Source organism: Vulpes vulpes, chromosome 16, assembly GCF_048418805.1.
Source record: "Vulpes vulpes isolate BD-2025 chromosome 16, VulVul3, whole genome shotgun sequence".
In the NCBI taxonomy this organism is placed as follows: domain Eukaryota; kingdom Metazoa; phylum Chordata; class Mammalia; order Carnivora; family Canidae; genus Vulpes; species Vulpes vulpes.
This window is the reverse complement of record NC_132795.1, coordinates 80,630,636-80,647,816: the sequence shown is the minus strand read 5'-3', so window position 1 is coordinate 80,647,816 and position 17,181 is coordinate 80,630,636. Positions and strand designations below refer to the sequence as shown.

At 35.7% G+C, this 17,181-nt stretch overlaps 1 protein-coding gene across 44 annotated transcripts in view; it reads left to right on the top strand.

The window, feature by feature from the left end:
- NRXN1 (neurexin 1) overlaps nt 1–17,181 on the top strand; it is a 1,110,734-nt gene that overhangs the window by 469,223 nt on the left and 624,330 nt on the right. For all 44 annotated transcript variants that reach the window (XM_072741157.1, XM_025992633.2, XM_025992632.2 and 41 more), the window contains one exon: nt 12,265–12,703. In XM_072741157.1, the coding sequence (XP_072597258.1) occupies nt 12,265–12,703 (439 nt within the window). The remainder of the gene's footprint in view (nt 1–12,264; nt 12,704–17,181) is intronic.

Genomic DNA, 17,181 nt, shown 5'->3' with positions numbered 1-17,181 from the left:
TACCCCAAGTAATCAAGACATTTAAGCATATTGTCATCCTCCAAAGCAAAGGGATCTCATTCCTGTTTCTCTTCCAGAATTGTGAAACATTTCCCTCACTTCCATTCATAGGCCACCTGAGATACCTGAATCCAGCATGCCTTTAATTCTAGACACCAAAGTCAGTTTTCCTTGTGTTGTGTGTGAGTTTGGTCTTTGCATTTTTTATTTTAGTGAGTTTTCCTTGGCAGAGGCCCTGCTCCTGCCTGGGAGCTGATTGAGCTTCCGTAGAGCCAATATGTTTCTCAGTTCTCCAATTTAAATTCTGCCAAGAATTTCCTAACGTGTGCCATGAGAAATTCAGCAGCACATAAAACCCCATTCATTAAATAAACAGTTAACTAAGCAACCCTTGGCAAAAGGCACAACCCATCTGACATTTGAAGCACTAGGGACCTTCCAAAGGAAATAATTAAAGAATGCATTAAGAAGAAATACCTCGGTGCTGAGCAGCCATAATTGAAAAATAACAGTTCACAACCTAGAGTCTCTATACTTTTTTAGAGTCCTCAAAATTAGAAATGAAGAACAGTTATGTATGTTCAGTATTTCAGCAAATCTAGAAAAGGCTACATGCTTACCCTCTTAGCATAATCTAAATAAAACAGCTATTTGCATCAGGCTAGAGTTCTGTCGACTCAGTGTGATTATAGAGGCGATCTCATTATGCCTCTGATAAATTTAAAATTACAAAGTATTCCTTAATGAATACCTTTTGTTTAGTAGATGAAATCTTTCAAAATGTAAAGTTCATGGAAGATAAGGAATCGAGGTATGAAATTTAGGAAATAATCATGTAAACATGAAGATTTGAGGGTAATTAATTACTTCAAAGCATACTTCTCTACTTTTTAGGGGGGAAACTGCTTCTTTAAATGGCCATCATTCCTCTCTTATACATTTAAGATCCTAATAATAACAATAATGGCTACTCTTTACTCAGTGCTCAAGACCAAGTACCCTAGTACTGTATGTGATTAAATAATAGTGCAAAATAAGTGTTAACCTTATTTGAAAAAGGGGAAACTACTTCAGAGAAACTAAGGAACTTCCCCCAAGGCAGTGTAGTTAAGTAGCAGAGCGGAAATTCAAACCTAAGGCTGTTTGAATCTATATTCATATCTATATCTATATTTATGTACCTACCATACAAAGTATTGCCTTCAGATAATATTAAAATAATGGAGCACGTTTACACACCACTTCTCAATAACAGGTCTAGTTTGCAAAATATTTTTATTGTGGATGGGAGAGACAGCAGCATTGGCTTTCTTAAATATCGGCTTCCCTGTTTCCTTTGTGGGTGCTCAGGTAGAGATGTGGTCAAGAAGGAATGGCGGGCAGCCAGAGAAAGACAGGGGATTGATACAGTGTGAGTAATCACAAATTTGATAATCGGATCTTGAAATCTCAAGTCAACAGGGCTTAAAAGAGTTGTAAGGCTTTTACTGCTGAAGGGAACCTAGTTATCATAAAAACAGCCCCATGGAAAGAAAACAAACAAAAAATTATACAATCTATTCCCAGGTCTGAAGAAGGCGTTCAGATTCTGTCTCTCCACTGCTTACTAGCTGGACACTATCTGTGTGTCCTCAGGCAAGTGGCCTAACCTCTTGAAGAGAGCCACATTAAAGTGGAGCGCACTTGGTTTTCTCCCGCCCTGAGAATCATTCAGCCTGGCCTCCAAATCACCTCCAAATGCTAGTGATTGGCCACCCACTCCTAGCATTTTACTGCAAGACACTCTACTAGGGCTTGTGATTATTACAATAGAATTAGTGTGCTTATAATTGCATTTCCCCCTAATTTTATTTTTCTTTATAGTTTTACATCTATCTTCCAACAAATAATACAATTTTCTGGCATGAGGCCAGATTCTCTGATGTGTTAAAATCAAAATTATTATAATCACTTATAGATGATAACTTTACAAATAATTATCACAGGGATGTATTTATAAGAGAGATATAATTTCCTTTTGCTATTCAGAAGTTTCTTTAGGGCACGTGGGTGGCTCAGTGGTTAAGCATCTACTTCTTGATTTTGACTCAAGTCATGATCTCAGGGTCATAAGATGGAGCCCCATGTTGGGCTCTGTGCTGAGCATGGAGTCTGCTTGAGATTCTCTCTCTCCCTCTCCCCCTCTCTCCTGCTCTCTCTCTCTAAAATAAATAAATAAATAAATAAAATAAAATAAAAAAATAAACCTCTTTAAATGAGTTTAAATAAATAATTTGCCACCAGCTTTAGCTGGCTACATTTTGCAAAGCTAAATCAGAGCAACTACAATAGTTCTGTTATATATATTTATCTTATCTATGCAGAAAACAAAACTATATGATGCAATGTACAAACATAATTAGAATCATTAATGTAAATAGCTTAGTAGGAGAGACCTAACATATATTAGAACACACTATAGAAATATAATTAAATGAAATGGAACTGGATGAAAGAAAGAAAGAAAGAAAGAAAGAAAGAAGGAAAGAAAGAAAGAGAGAGAAAGAAAACAATAGAATGCTCAGAAGCAGAACCTTGTACAGTATATATCAGAATTTTAAAATGTGGTACTCCTTACAAATCAGTAGAAAAAAGAGAAGTTGTTCAAAAAATGTGCTGGCTCAAATAAGGATCTCTCTGGGTAGGAGGACTCAATTTGGATTTTCACCTTCAAAGAGAAGATAAAATGTTTTCAAAAAGATTACAGTTACACAAGCACCTATAAAATTAAGTAATAAACATTGTATATAACAATATGTTTATCAACTCTTTCTTGGGGGAGGACTTTTTTTTTTTAAGAATTTTACTTATTTGAGACAAAGTAAGTGAGCACAAGCAGGGGCAACAGCAGAAGAGGGAAAAGCAGACTTCCAGCTGAGTAAGGAACCCAACGCAGGATTCAGTCCCAGGACCCCGAGATCATGACCTGAGCCAAAGGCAGATGCTCAACTGACTGACCCACCCAGGTGCCCTTTCTAAACTAAAAAGTGATGAACACAATCAAAAAGTGGGGAGGCCCAGGTGGCTCAGCTTTTTAGCCCAGCCTTCAGCCCAGGGCATGATCCTGGAGTCCCAGGATCGAGTCCCACATCAGGCTCCCTGCATGGAGCCTGCTTCTCCCTCTGCCTGTGTCTCTGCCTCTTTCTCTCTGTATGTCTCTCATGAGTGAACAAATAAAATCTAAAAAAAAAAAAAATTATTTTAAAGTGAAAGTAGAATGAAAACTTCGGCATATGCAACCAACATATAGCATGTCATGGTAAATCAACAGGTAATCAACAGGTAAATCAACAAAGTATATGGCATTTTATATATGTGTATATTATATACACATATACGCGCATATATATCCGTGCATTCTATGGACATACATATACTAGATGGTATATAATATACCTTTATATATAGCTACCCCTTTAGAAAAATGTAAAATTAGATGATAGGGAAGCTTTGCAGAGCTTATGAGGCTGGGGATGCAAAAGAATTGGTTAATCCAGACATAACATTTGCTGCCACTATTTTGTTATGATCAATTCAAAGATTCATTCTTGTTTCATGATAATATAGGCTCCCTTATAAAAAAAAATAAAGCGGCCTCTTGTCCCTCATTGAGACTAGTAGAGGATTTAAAAAGTTTTGGGATAAAGCAGACATGCATTGTCCTTATTAGCAGCATCTGCCAGCTTGGAATAGAAGCTTTAAACCCTAATTTATGGCGTGTCACATTCTGCAAGATCATGAAAGACTGATGCTGAAAATATCTTCATCACTTAGTTGCAAAATAGCAGTAAACATTGCAGGTTTATTGTTTCTAGTTAACTTTTTCTGTGTCTTTGTAAATGCCATTAGTGGGGGAAATAACTGCAAGATTTTTTCCCTTCGGGACTTTTATTTTTATATTTGAGTGTCAGCTTATTGTGAAGCTATCACAGTTTTAAAGATAGAATTGCCTTTAAATCAGTTATGGTTCCCTTTCTGCCATGTTGCTGAAAAGACGGCTGCTCTTCATTTGTAATTGCTCTAGGGCGTCTCCTATTGCACGCCTGTGCTAGAGACAGTTCATTGTTCCATCTGTTTCCGAACAGTCAAAAAAAAAAAAAACAAAAACAAAAAACAAAAAACACTGAACACTGAATTCCTTGATACTTGTTCATGATCAGAGCTTGATGCCAACTGAGAAAGTCCCTGAACTGCTCTGTGCCTCAGTTTCCTCATCTGAAAATAAGGAAGAGTGACCTAGTGTTTGCTTTTACTTTTCAAAAATTGACCCATCAACTCTTATGGTAACTGAAATAGTGGTTCACTTTTCTATTTTTTTCGCCCACGGGCATTGCTGAATTACTGAATATTTAATTTGAGAGAAATAGACATTCCTATTTAGTGGAACTCAAGTTGCCACACACCCAGATGCCACTGAAAGCTTCATTAAATTGAGTTGTTAATCCTGGGACAGCACAGCCTTTTTGCTCCCACGGCCGACTTGTACAGATGGCATCAAGGTTGTCTAAATAACTTTAGGCACTTCACTGATGGAATGAAGGAAGGGCAAAGCAAGAGGGTGTCTTCTTTTGATTTTCCTTCTTTTCATGAATAAGATGTAGTTGATCATGTTTAATTGGAATTAAGCAAAAAGATTTCCCTCTGTGCATGGCTTAAATAAAATATTATCATTTTTTGTCCTTTTCAAATTTCAACTAATTTTTGGTTTGAAATTAATAAGTCACATGCCTTTACAGAGAAGTGATGTTGATGTAGTCTGTTTTTACATTCCCTAGTTAGTTTCTTCATTTAGGTGTGGGGAAAGTTGCAATTTATATGAAAATATTATCTACACATAATCTCTGAATAGAATTAGATTATGGGGGAAAAACTCACCGACTCTGCTGCCCCCCCAAACAAAATGAAACAAAACATTTTTATCTTACAAAATTCCTTATATAACTCTCTTTCAAATCAAATTTTCTGAATTCTGGGTATTGTTTTTAAGGTGGCATTGGGCTACTCTGACCAAGGCTTGTGCATTTCCTACCTGCCACCCCTTCTCTGACTCACACGCAGCATGTGAATCCCTGCAACTGGATGCACACTTGCCTCAAGTAGACATATTCAGATTATAGATGAAAACGTCAGTGGTGTGTGATGTGCTTAGGAAGCTAAAATCCTGTTAGTCATTTAGTCAGTTAAGTTCAACAACTTTTTTTTTTCACCTCACATTTGTGCTCGGCTCTCAGTATAAGAAAGTGCACAGCTCTGGCAACTTGACCTTGAGTGGAAGATAGGACAATGATGAGTGCCACATTTTTTTTTTTTAAGTGGCTACTTTTGTTTCTATTGTGCTCTTAAAATTGTCCTTTCATGGTAGCAGGAACAGTAAAGAAACTCTGTTTAATTTTCTACTTTTTAAAATTATATATATATGTATTTTTTTTCCAGCTGCAGCCCTTCCTTTGGTGTGAGCCAACCTTATAAGTGCTGATATTTGTTTGTAGGCCAAGACATTTTTTATTCCAACTGAGTTAGACCATCTTGTGTTTTAGCCAAGAACTTTTTAATTTCTGAAATTATTAAATGCTTTTAGTATATGTATGCTTGTATTTTGGTGTGTATGTGGTATATATACATATGTGTTATCTACTTATCCATCTAGAGATATAGTATGTATTCTAATATACATGTGTATCTTTTCTCAATGTCAATTTTAGCAGGCTTGACATATTATATATAAACACATTTATATTAGGTAATGTATAAGCTATGTGTGTGTGTATTCACATATAGTTTACACATTTCAGATAAATACACCAATAACAAGTATTAATAACAAGTATTAATGAGAACTTAAACTAGTTTATTCTAATATCTTAATTCTAATATTTTATTATGCATATCCTAATATTATATATATCCAAAAGGCATACCTATTGAAAAACTACATTAGAGTTCTAGAAACAAGAATAAGCCCCATTACTTAAACTGGATTTGAAGAGACATTTTAATCAACAGGCACACGAAAACACTCTCTTGCTCAGTTGTGCTATTTGATTCATTTAGAAATATTTTATTTATTTATTTTAAGATTTATATTTATTTTTTTTATTTATTCATGAGACATACACACAAAGAGAGAGACAGAGACAGAAGCAGAGGGAGAAGCAGGCTCCTTGCAGGGAGTCTGGTGTGGGACTTGATCCCAGGACCCTGGGATCATGACCTGAGCCAAAGGCCTCCCAGGTGTCCACATTTAGAAATATTTTAAGAAAGACAAAGAGAAGGAAAGATACTGTTTTTGTAATAATCCATGTAACTCATAGCAAGGCCATCCTTTTGCATGGTGGTAAACTGTTTAATTGTGAATCTCTTATTTAGCAACTGCTATCAAAAAGTACAAATGAAATTCTAAATGAAAACTCTAAGTGGGGCAGCCCCGGTGGCCCAGCGGTTTAGTGCCTGCCTTCGGCCCAGGGCGTGATCCTGGAGACGCGGGATCGAGTCCCACGTCGGGCTCCCTGCATGGAGCCTGCTTCTCCCTCCGCCTGTGTCTCTGCCTCTCTCTGTGTGTCTCTCATGAATAAATAAATAAAATCTTAAAAAAAAACTGTAAGTGAAATCTCCTGCTGAGACAAACACAGAATTTGAAGTTATAATATCATTAGCTATTCACAGTATTTGACATGGTCACGATAGAAGACATTCACTGAGCTCTGTGCTGTCACATATTTACTAATAAAATAGGATAATGTTTTCTATTTTCTAGGACACTTGTCAGGAGCAAATACATAAAACATATAAATTTCTTATAACAGGGTCTGACAGAAAATAAACACTCAATAAATCTTAGCTGATTCTTGTGGTGGTGGTAGTGGTGGTTTTTGTTGATGTCAGATGCCACGGAAGTTCTCTCATGAGTGAAAGTAAAAGCCCCAGGCTCACTAGCTTCCTATGCGCCGTGGTTAAGAAACCTCAGCTATCTAGAAAGTCTTCAACCTGCAATATGAATGTCAAGACACTAAAAGAAGCCCCAGGCTGCTGTGATCTCTCTGATCCTGCTGGTTGCAGCCCTGTTAATTACTTTAAAACATTGAACAGTCATCTACTATGTGCCATGCTAACTGTTGCCTTTGTTACAGCTGCATTCAGTTCCTCTCAGAACAATAATGTTATTATTTATGATAACAACACTAACATGAGCAGCTGATATTCACCTGGACCCTTACTCTGTGCCAGACCCTATTGTTACCACTTTCATTGAAATATCTTTTTTATTTTATTTTTTTTACAATAACCCTCATGTAGTAGATGTTATTACTCCACCTTACAGAGAAAACTGAGCCCCTGTGAGGTTGAAGGACTTGGACAAAGTCACAGGATTGCAAGGGAGGGAGCTGCATTTCTCTTTGAAATTGTGAAAACTGGATTCATACCTAGCACTTACTTTTTATTATTCCCAAGAATAGAAGAGAACCAAGACTCAGATTAGAATAAGTCATTCATGTTCTCAGGTCACAACCGAGTCTAGATCCCGGCATCACTCCTTGCCTTTAAGTTTGGTGTCCTTTTCATCACCCTGCAGATGCTCACAGCTGAGGTATGAAAAGCTTTGATCAATGCATGCTAATTAATTCAAGAGCTTCATGAAAATGTCTAAGCTGAAACATTTATTTATAACAACAAAATAGTCATTATTTGAGTAGCAAATGCTTTCCTACTGATGTGCTTATTTCACACACTCCCACTTCCTGTGGAAAGGGCTCTATCTATCAGCCATCAGTTCTTTAATACCATCTGTACAAACCTTAGAAAGATATAATCCTTGATGTATGTCTATGTGCCTAAAGATGTCGTGAACGTTCTCTTTACCTAACGGATTAGTGCTTCAACGTATCTCAGAATAGAGAGCAATATCCTGACATCAAACCACAACTGGAACAAGCCAGACAAAGAGAAGGAACAATAGAATGTCTTTCACCGTTGTCCCAAATCACATAGATTTGGGAGACAAAAGATTGTCCAAAAGATCTTTTGGGAGACAAAAGATTTAAGGGAGAGAAAGCTCAGGATTTATAGGTATGACATCCTTTTCCTTTATATACATATTCTAGAATTTAAGAACCTGAGACAGAGGTTAGGCAAGTTGACTTAGATAATAGCTTTGTGATTAAGCCATGTCTATACCTAGACTCTCAAACTTTTCTTTTTAACCTATTTATTTCCCCTGCTTTTTAGGAATAATAAGAAGATCAAATAAAACACTCAGTGATTGTCTACCTCAAATTTCAAGCCTGGGAATACAAAACTACAGTCATATTGTTCCTGTGCTTGCATATTTAAGTTTGAGGGACTTTTAAAAGATTTTTAACAAATGTTGAAGGAAAGGGAAAGATCATCATAACAATGTGTGGAAATTATATGGCATATAGATAGATAACAAAAAAAAGCCACCTAGTCTCTTTTATGTTTTTATTTCTTTGGGATTTATTATTTATTTATTATATAAGCAGAGAAGTGAAATTCAACATTGTGAATTACTCTAAAAAAGGAAAAAACTATATCCTCAAAGAAATATTGATTTTATGAACAGATCCAAACGAGAGTGCAATGATATCATCACTAATTGTTAAGATGGTAGAGTATATAGAGATTTTGAAAGTTGAAACTATTAAACAAATTACAACTTTCTACCTAAATAAAAAGGATATATGAATAACTGTAATTGATTGAGAATCATATTAGCTGAGAAAGAAGCAAAAAAATAGCTTACATGTGAATTTTTAGAAGAGTTGGTGTGCTTGCTGTGTACATATTGTTGTAATTGAACTATATTCAGGTCGCTTTAAGAGTAAGTCTAACTTGAAAAGTAGAGTGATTATGAAATCTGGGTCAGATGAAGTAGTGGTATAGTTGTGAGAGCTATCAGCCTGCCTCTCCAAAATTGCTTTTCTGTCTTCTGGAGTTACCTTTCAAAGAATACAAAATGAGAAGGAAAAAAAAAATATATCGTGCTTCTCCTCAAGGTAGTTCTTCTAGGAAAATGATTCTACCTTTGGAGAATTTTAACTCAGGTGTTTTTTTCATTCTAGAAGTAATTTAAACCCCGCAATATGAGTTTGAAGGTAAAGTTTTCTAATACACAGGCCAGCTTGCCGTTTATAACTGAACATGCACAGAAGTTTCTACATTTTTCTAAAGAAATAGACTAAATATAGTAGCTAGCTCATGAGATTAGTCTGCAGTACCACACTCTGCTTTACTTAGCTACATTTGTAAATATTGTTAATAATAGCCTATAACCTGGGACTAGGTAAAAAAAGAAGTGAATAAAGAATTTTATTCAATTCTCAGCAGATATTCATTGAGTTTCTGCTTTGTGCCAGACTCTGACCATGATGCTTGACTACAGTAAGCAAGAATCGTGTCTGCACAAAGCATAGATTCTGGTGGAGATTGATTGATTGATTGATTGATTGATTTGCGGGGCTGTGTGTGAAGGGAGAGTGTATGTGCGTGGCTAGCCCTAAATTACCTGATCAAGGGAATCCCTAATTTTCTTCTCCATCTTCTTGAGTCTCCTTTTCCCCAGGGCATCCAATTCACTCATGAGATTTTAAATCACTCACTGAAATCCTTAGCTAGAATTGCCCTAACCCCAAATCCGTCAACTTTTTGTAGCTGATATTGGACTCCTCAGGGAATATAACAAGCCTTATACTACTTACTCATCTCAGAAACACCTGACTCTATTGTAGTGGTTCTATTTCACGGCAACGTGTTAGCATAGGTCAACATGATCATCTACATCAATTGGGTCGGAAAATGTTGTACTCATTCCTGATCGATGTCTTTGTGAAGGGAATGCCCAAATAATAAAATATAAATCTCCAAGGAAATTGAAAAAATATATAGGCTTGGGTATCTTGAAAATCATAGTGGGAAGCCATAAAACTTGGAAACTCATCCATGGAAACCATTTTCTCCACTTCTAAAGATCCCCAAAGAAAGACAATCCTAAATCAACTTACCCTAGGCTTAATAGCTCTTCCTCTCTTCAAGATACTAGACTTAAGAATTAATCTAATTCCCTTTTGTTATTGCTTAAGTTCATTTTCTTTTCTCTTGTTGTCAGTATATGCTTATTAAACCGTTATACACATTTGCTCAAAGAATAATGGATGTGGTATTATTTATAATAATCCTCCTTCAAGATAAAGGTAAACTGAAACACCCGGAGTAGCAGTGGAAAGATGTGACTTCTTTGGTTGGCACAAATCAGGTATAAAATACCAATCACATGGGGGTGTTAAATTTTAAGCCTTTCCGTAAAATGAATTAATTTGTTATTTCCATGTCTACTAGATGATGATGAAGAGATGATATTTATTATTCATGCAGTTTGATATATTTGATACTTCTTGAAAATCTCACAATGTACCTGGCATTGGATTAATTGCCTTTATGTAGATTCTCTCACTTACATTTTTTTTTCTTTAATAATTACAACCGTCCTGTAAAGTGTTATCTCCCTAGAAGGGAGAAGAAATAAGGCTTGAAGAGATCATGCAGTTAGGTAATGATAGTGCTGGAAAGCTCTATTTGAACTCAAGAGTGTTTGATACCACAACCTACACTCTTAATCACTCTGAAAAATAAAATATCCTTTAATAAATCATATCATGAAATTCACTAACTGCACTAACTGTTGGCTCGGTTACGTTTTGCCATAGGTTTGGAGGAAATAACTGCTGTATTGACCAGTTAATATGATTCTCAATCATTTACAGTTATTCATATATCTTTTTTATTTAGGTTGAAAGTTGTAATTTGTTTAATAGTTTCAACTTTCAAAAATATCTATATACTCTACCATCTTAACAATTAGTGATGATATTGTTGCACTCTCATTTGGATCTGTTCATAAAATCAATATTTCTTTGAGGATATTGTTTTTTTCCTTTTTTAAAGAGTAGTTCAAAATGTTGAACTTCACTTCTCTGCTTCATGGGCTTATATAATAAATCCCAAAGAAATAAAAACATAAAAGAGACTAGGTGGTTTTTTTTTTTGTTATCTATCTCTATGCCATATAATTTCCACACATTGTTATGGTGATCTTTTCCCTTTCCTTCAACATTTGTTAAAATTTTCTATTATAGAAATTTAAATGAATTTAGAACCTGTCAGTGTTGGCCGCTATGAATTTTTGAATGGCTTCTTAAAATAATTTAGATAGTTATCTGGACAGAGAGCTAATTTATTCTTAAATCAGTACGACATATGTATTTTGGAAATGTAATTATGCATGGTATGCATTTTATAAAGGCAGGGTATGGATCTCTCTTTATCTTTATGTCAGAATGGCTTCAACTTTATTAAGATGATGTGATAGCAGATGCATGATACTGTGAGCCCTGCCAGTGGATGTGTTCAATGTGCCGTTTAGAGTCCAAAAAGCCATAGGACTATCAACAAGCAGTCAGAACCACCTAGCCAAGTCGGATGAAATGCCTTGGGAAATTAGAATACAAGACAAACTTTGTTCCATGTTGTATAAAATATACATACTTTAAAGTAAAATGGAACACAAGTAATACAGGTTGAATAGATTTAGAATCAACACTGTTCTAATGTTACCCAACATTATTCAAGCAGTTGTTAATGTAGGCCATAAGGGAAAAGGGAGCTTCTGCATGTTAGTTCTATTTTGTGATTTTTCTTAGATATTTCAGGATGTTTTCTACTTCAATTTGTTGTGATTATCTTACAGAGTTTATACACATAGTGGCTCTATATATCATAAATGGGATCCTATTTTTAGGGGAACAGTGATGCAAAATATCTAATTTAAAATACTTTAGTAGTGGGAAAACTGAAAACTTTTATATTTAATAAACAAAGTATAATAACCAAACCCAAAAGCAAATGGCTTTTATACGTTTGAGTCAATGCATGCTTGAAATAATGAAAACTGTATGCAAATTCACTCAAATCATTTGAGTCATACAGTTTGTGTATGTACACACATTATTTGATTGGAATTAGATTGGAATGGTTACTGTTTAATGAGTTAATACTTGAATTTTATTTGGCTGAAAAAGTGGTCTTATATATAAAAATACACCAAACATCATGATACATGTGTTGCAAACATGTGTTGCAAGTTATGTGAACTGAAGACAAGTTCTAAATATTAAAATATGAGCCTGGTTTCTCACTTTTATCCTCTGCCCACAGGTTGTTTATAAAAATAATGATGTAAGGCTGGAATTATCTCGACTTGCCAAGCAAGGAGACCCTAAGATGAAGATTCATGGAGTGGTGGCATTTAAATGTGAGAATGTTGCAACGTTGGACCCAATCACCTTTGAAACCCCAGAGTCTTTCATCTCTTTGCCTAAATGGAATGCAAAGAAAACAGGCTCCATATCATTTGATTTTCGCACAACAGAGCCAAATGGCCTCATTTTATTTAGCCATGGCAAGCCAAGACACCAAAAAGATGCCAAGAACCCTCAGATGATAAAGGTTGACTTCTTTGCTATTGAGATGCTAGATGGCCATCTCTACCTCCTCCTGGACATGGGATCAGGTACAATAAAAATCAAAGCCCTACAGAAGAAGGTGAATGATGGAGAATGGTATCATGTGGACTTCCAGAGAGATGGACGGTCAGGTAATTTTTCATTTTTTCTATGCTCTTTACCTACTAGACCACTCCTTACACCCCTCACCAAGGAAATTAAAACCAAGACATATTAAAGATTTCCTGCATTTCAGTCTTTAGGGTAAAAGAAATTGTTATTTGTTTCGCATCATATACAAATCAGAAGAGGCTATTTAATCACTATAGTTGGGCATCGAACCCCAAATCCTCAAATGGCTGCTGGAATCACTTCTTAAATGAACATTTATTGGATAATCAAGTGCCAAATCTTGCAAGAAATTTTATCTTGAATTTGCAGGTGACAAAATGCAGGGTTCTTGTATTCCCAATTATTGCTTATATCATTGGATGATTGGAGGTACCTGAAGTGGCAAATACAAAATATGAAAAATCCAACAATCCACATAGAAAATCCTTAGTTTAATTTTTATCCAAGATAGATCTGTGGTGTTAAAACACTTTTATCAATTCAAAATGATTAAGATTTCAAGGATTTCAAGAACATTGACAAAAATCTGTTGACTTCCAAATACAAATAGCTTTCCTTTCTAATGAAACATGTTTGGAATTTAGCCAATAGGAATTCTTTCCTTTGGCTTCCTGGAGAGGACTGTGTGTGTGTGTGTGTGTGTGTGTGAGTGCACATGTGTAATTGGAGAAAGGAAAAGACATTGTAGGGAAGGCCTGGAGAAATAACATTTACTTACTTTGAAATTTGAGAATGGATTAGGGGACTTAGGGAATTGACTGGCATTAGGTTTGTGGGGGCAAGGATCATCCAGGCAGAATAAATAGCATTTTTTGGAAACCCAGAAAGTAAGAGAGACAGAGAGAAGAAAGAGAAGGAAAGAGAGAAGCAATTTATTTTATGTATACAATTACATATTATATTATTTCTTTTACTTTCTTCACTTTGTGCTCCCATGCTCTTATTGTTCCTCTCACTTACAAATCAAATTAGCTTCTTATAATAGAAGACAACTGAGTTGAGACCTAACCACGCTCCTCCCTTCCTTCACTGTACTTCCTTGTTTACTTATATGCCACACACCCACTCTGGGTTTTACACTAAATGGTAGTATAAGCTTGGCCAAGGCATTTTTTTTTTTTTTTGCGGGTCTGAATTTCTTCCTTTGTGAAACATATTGGGAAGGACCCAGTATTGTCGGGCTCCCAGACCTGGTGAAGGGGTGTCAACAGTGATGGGATCTAGGGTTCTTTATTTTTGCAAAGCTCTCCAGCTGATGATCAGCCAAATGTGGGAACCACAGACCAGAGAACATTTAGTGCTTCTTTCAGATCCAGTAATCTGTGATCACCATCCTACTTTAGGAAGGCTATGCTGCAGTTCTGGGGTGAGTGCTCCTTTCATGGATTCCCTTGTGTCTTGTGTACTTCCAGCTTCCCTTTAGCAGAACTGTGTCCTATCTCACTCTTAGTCATGTCTTGTTTTCCTGCTTATCAATAAAAAAGATTGTAATAGACATCCTGCAATTAATTTCTCTGTTTTAGCCCAATAAAATAAAGAAATGGAATGAATGGGAATTGGGAGGGAGCCAATGTTAAGGGTGGAAAGTTGAAGTAAGGTCAGAACCCATTGCTCTGATTCTCAGATATCTCAGAGACTATTTCTGATTCATCCCTCTCTGGAAACTTGGTCTCCCTCCATTCTTCATTGCCCTGAAATTTTCCACAGGGAAGATTAGTTACCTATCTGTACTATCTAGGCTTTTCTTTTTCTTTTTTTTTAACCAGTTCTCTCCAGTATCTTAGATGATTGAGGGTAGACAACAATTTATTTCCCTGCTGCATTATACTGATTCCATCAGAAAATAGATTCCTCTATTTTTTTTTTTCTGATTTAAGCTGAGAAGTGTACATTGAGGGGAATACAGAAATACAGCAATAGAGTACCGCCCTTTCACTTCCTCTGGCCTGTTTCTACCAGAGGAAGCAGTTGATTGGCTACTTAAGAACTTTCAAAGAGAAGTCTTAAAAAGAGGAATGGAGCGTGGTCTAATCTTGTGCTTTAAAATATTAACTTCTGGTGATACCATTTGATTTAATATACACCTAGGATAAAATGTTTAAATTACTCTCGAGTATGTATTTGTACATGTTAGTCTTCATAATAATTTATTTTTATTTGTTTTTCAATTTATTGAGAGACATAGAGAAAGTAAGTGTAAGCCAAAGGAGGGGAAGAGAGGAAGACTCTCAAGCAGACTCCTCACTGAGTGCGATGTGGGACTCAATTTCACAACCATAAGATCATGACTGGAGTCAAAATCAAGAGTCAGATGCTTAACCAGCTGAGCCACCCAGGTGCCCAAAACTTCATAATAATATAAAACATGACTGATTAGATTAATTGGACATCTTTTGGAAGTTCAGAGACACAAAAAATTACCATACCTCAGATCAGTTGTATTTCATTCACCAAGAAATGAGGTATTTTCTAACTATATGAAGAAATACATGGTCAGTGACAGAATTTTAATAAATGCAAAAGAATGTAGGAAGGAAAACAAAACAAGCCATTATTCATTTCATAATGGTAATTTATTCTAGTCTTAAGTGTGATATGGTCTAACTAGTTTCCCAAGTTCCTTGGACGACCTATTACAATAAGAATTGGATAAATGCCTGAATCCTTAGGCCGAATAAAATCCACTTTTTTTCTGTTTAAGTTCTTAAATTCTTCCAAATTGCCAGTAGTTTATTAACTGTTCTATTTGTACCCTCATTGGAAAAGGTCAAAAGCAGAGAATGTCTGTGTTAATTTAGAAAGTTCAATGCTGGATAGGAAGATGAGAGAGATGCCTTAATACAGTATTCTATACATTAAGAAAGAAAATAAGACATGAGATTTTTGTGGGAATACAAAGGAAAGATTAAGTTAGTATGCTTGGTGATGTGCAGCTGGTAAAATACTTTTATGTGATTACAACTTTAGATTAGTGAATTGAGACAAACAGTATAAAACCGAAAGCTCATTCACTACACCAAGTTTTGCCCTTTACTAAATTGAAAGAAAAGAGAGCTCATTTTATGTTGGCCTAGCTCAAGGGAATTTAATGTAATGTTAATAACTCTAGCTGTTAATATTTTATATATAGTATTTTAATTAAGTTCTATATTTGCACACTGCATTGGTTTGGTTTAAGCAGCCTTTTAAAAATTGAATGAATAACTCTCCTAGCTTTTATTTTACTTAAAGGATATTTCTGAGTTAGGTTGGTGAAATAGTAAGATTTATGGCTCGGTTAAAACCAAGAAACATAGAATTTTAAGAAATAATTCATTTAATCCATTTTTCACACCAGTGATATTCAGAGGCTATATGAAAATTAGCCTTAATATAACGTGGGAAAATGATACTTCTATGACAAGAGGTCAGTGTGGGCTGCTTTGTGACTCATGGATGATGAAGGTTGCCTGGGATACTCTTCAGCTGAATATTTAAAAATATTTAATGAGCCATTTTCTCTGCTATTAAAGTAGAGGGAACTTAGGGTTGAGAATTATTCTTTCTGCTATTGACCATACTAAAGTTAGTAGGCATAGAGCCACGGCCATTAATTTGATGCCAGTAACTATTGGTTACCTTGGTCAGAGGTAGGGTTAAACCATATTTGGTGGACAGACTGAATTTTTAACATTCCCTAAACAATTTATAAAGGAAACCTATGTGTGAAAGAGGATGTCTTATTTATGTTTATACCTCAGGTTCTGATACTTTCTTGTGCAATAGCAGTTGTTTAACAAATATTTGGTACAAAGAAAAATAAAGGAAAAAATATGTGAATAGCTAAGTTCTGACCCACCCTCTAATAATTAAAAACAGTGGTATCATCTTTACATTTGAAGAGTAATAGCACTCTTTTAGTTGTAATGCAAGTTTTTAAGGAATTTACATTACTTTATGAAAGCAGTTTACACAATATAACAAGTGCTACCCTTTTTTATGAATACAAAGCCATCCTCCAAGCCCAGATGCCACCCCCCCAAAAATGCAGTGAGAAAGGTACATAATTGTTAGAGAACTGTGGTAAGCCTGGTACAAAAACGACAAGCTCTTATGAGATCAGGATTGCTATCTTTGTTCATTAGATCTCTCTATCATTTAGCAAACATGTAGGTACAAGAAAAATTAAGGGAAGGTGGTCACTTATTTCTGGGGACTGGTATATGCAGGCAAAGTAAGCCTGCTAATGACAGGGGAGATAGTCACCCACACTGCCCATCTTTCCAGCAATTGGCCCTTCAGTCCTTTTTTCCCTAAAAGGTGGGTGTGTGAGGCCCTTGGTGAGGAAATATTGCCCTCAGATGAATAGTTTTCTAGAACTTCATTTGCAGCACAATTAATTGTACCAGGTTTAGGTATCCCCTCTTCCATTCTGTGACACGGGAAGGAAACACTTTCTTTCCACTTTGACTGCTACTATTGACACACAGCTGCTCTCTTGGTACAGTGTAGCTTCTTC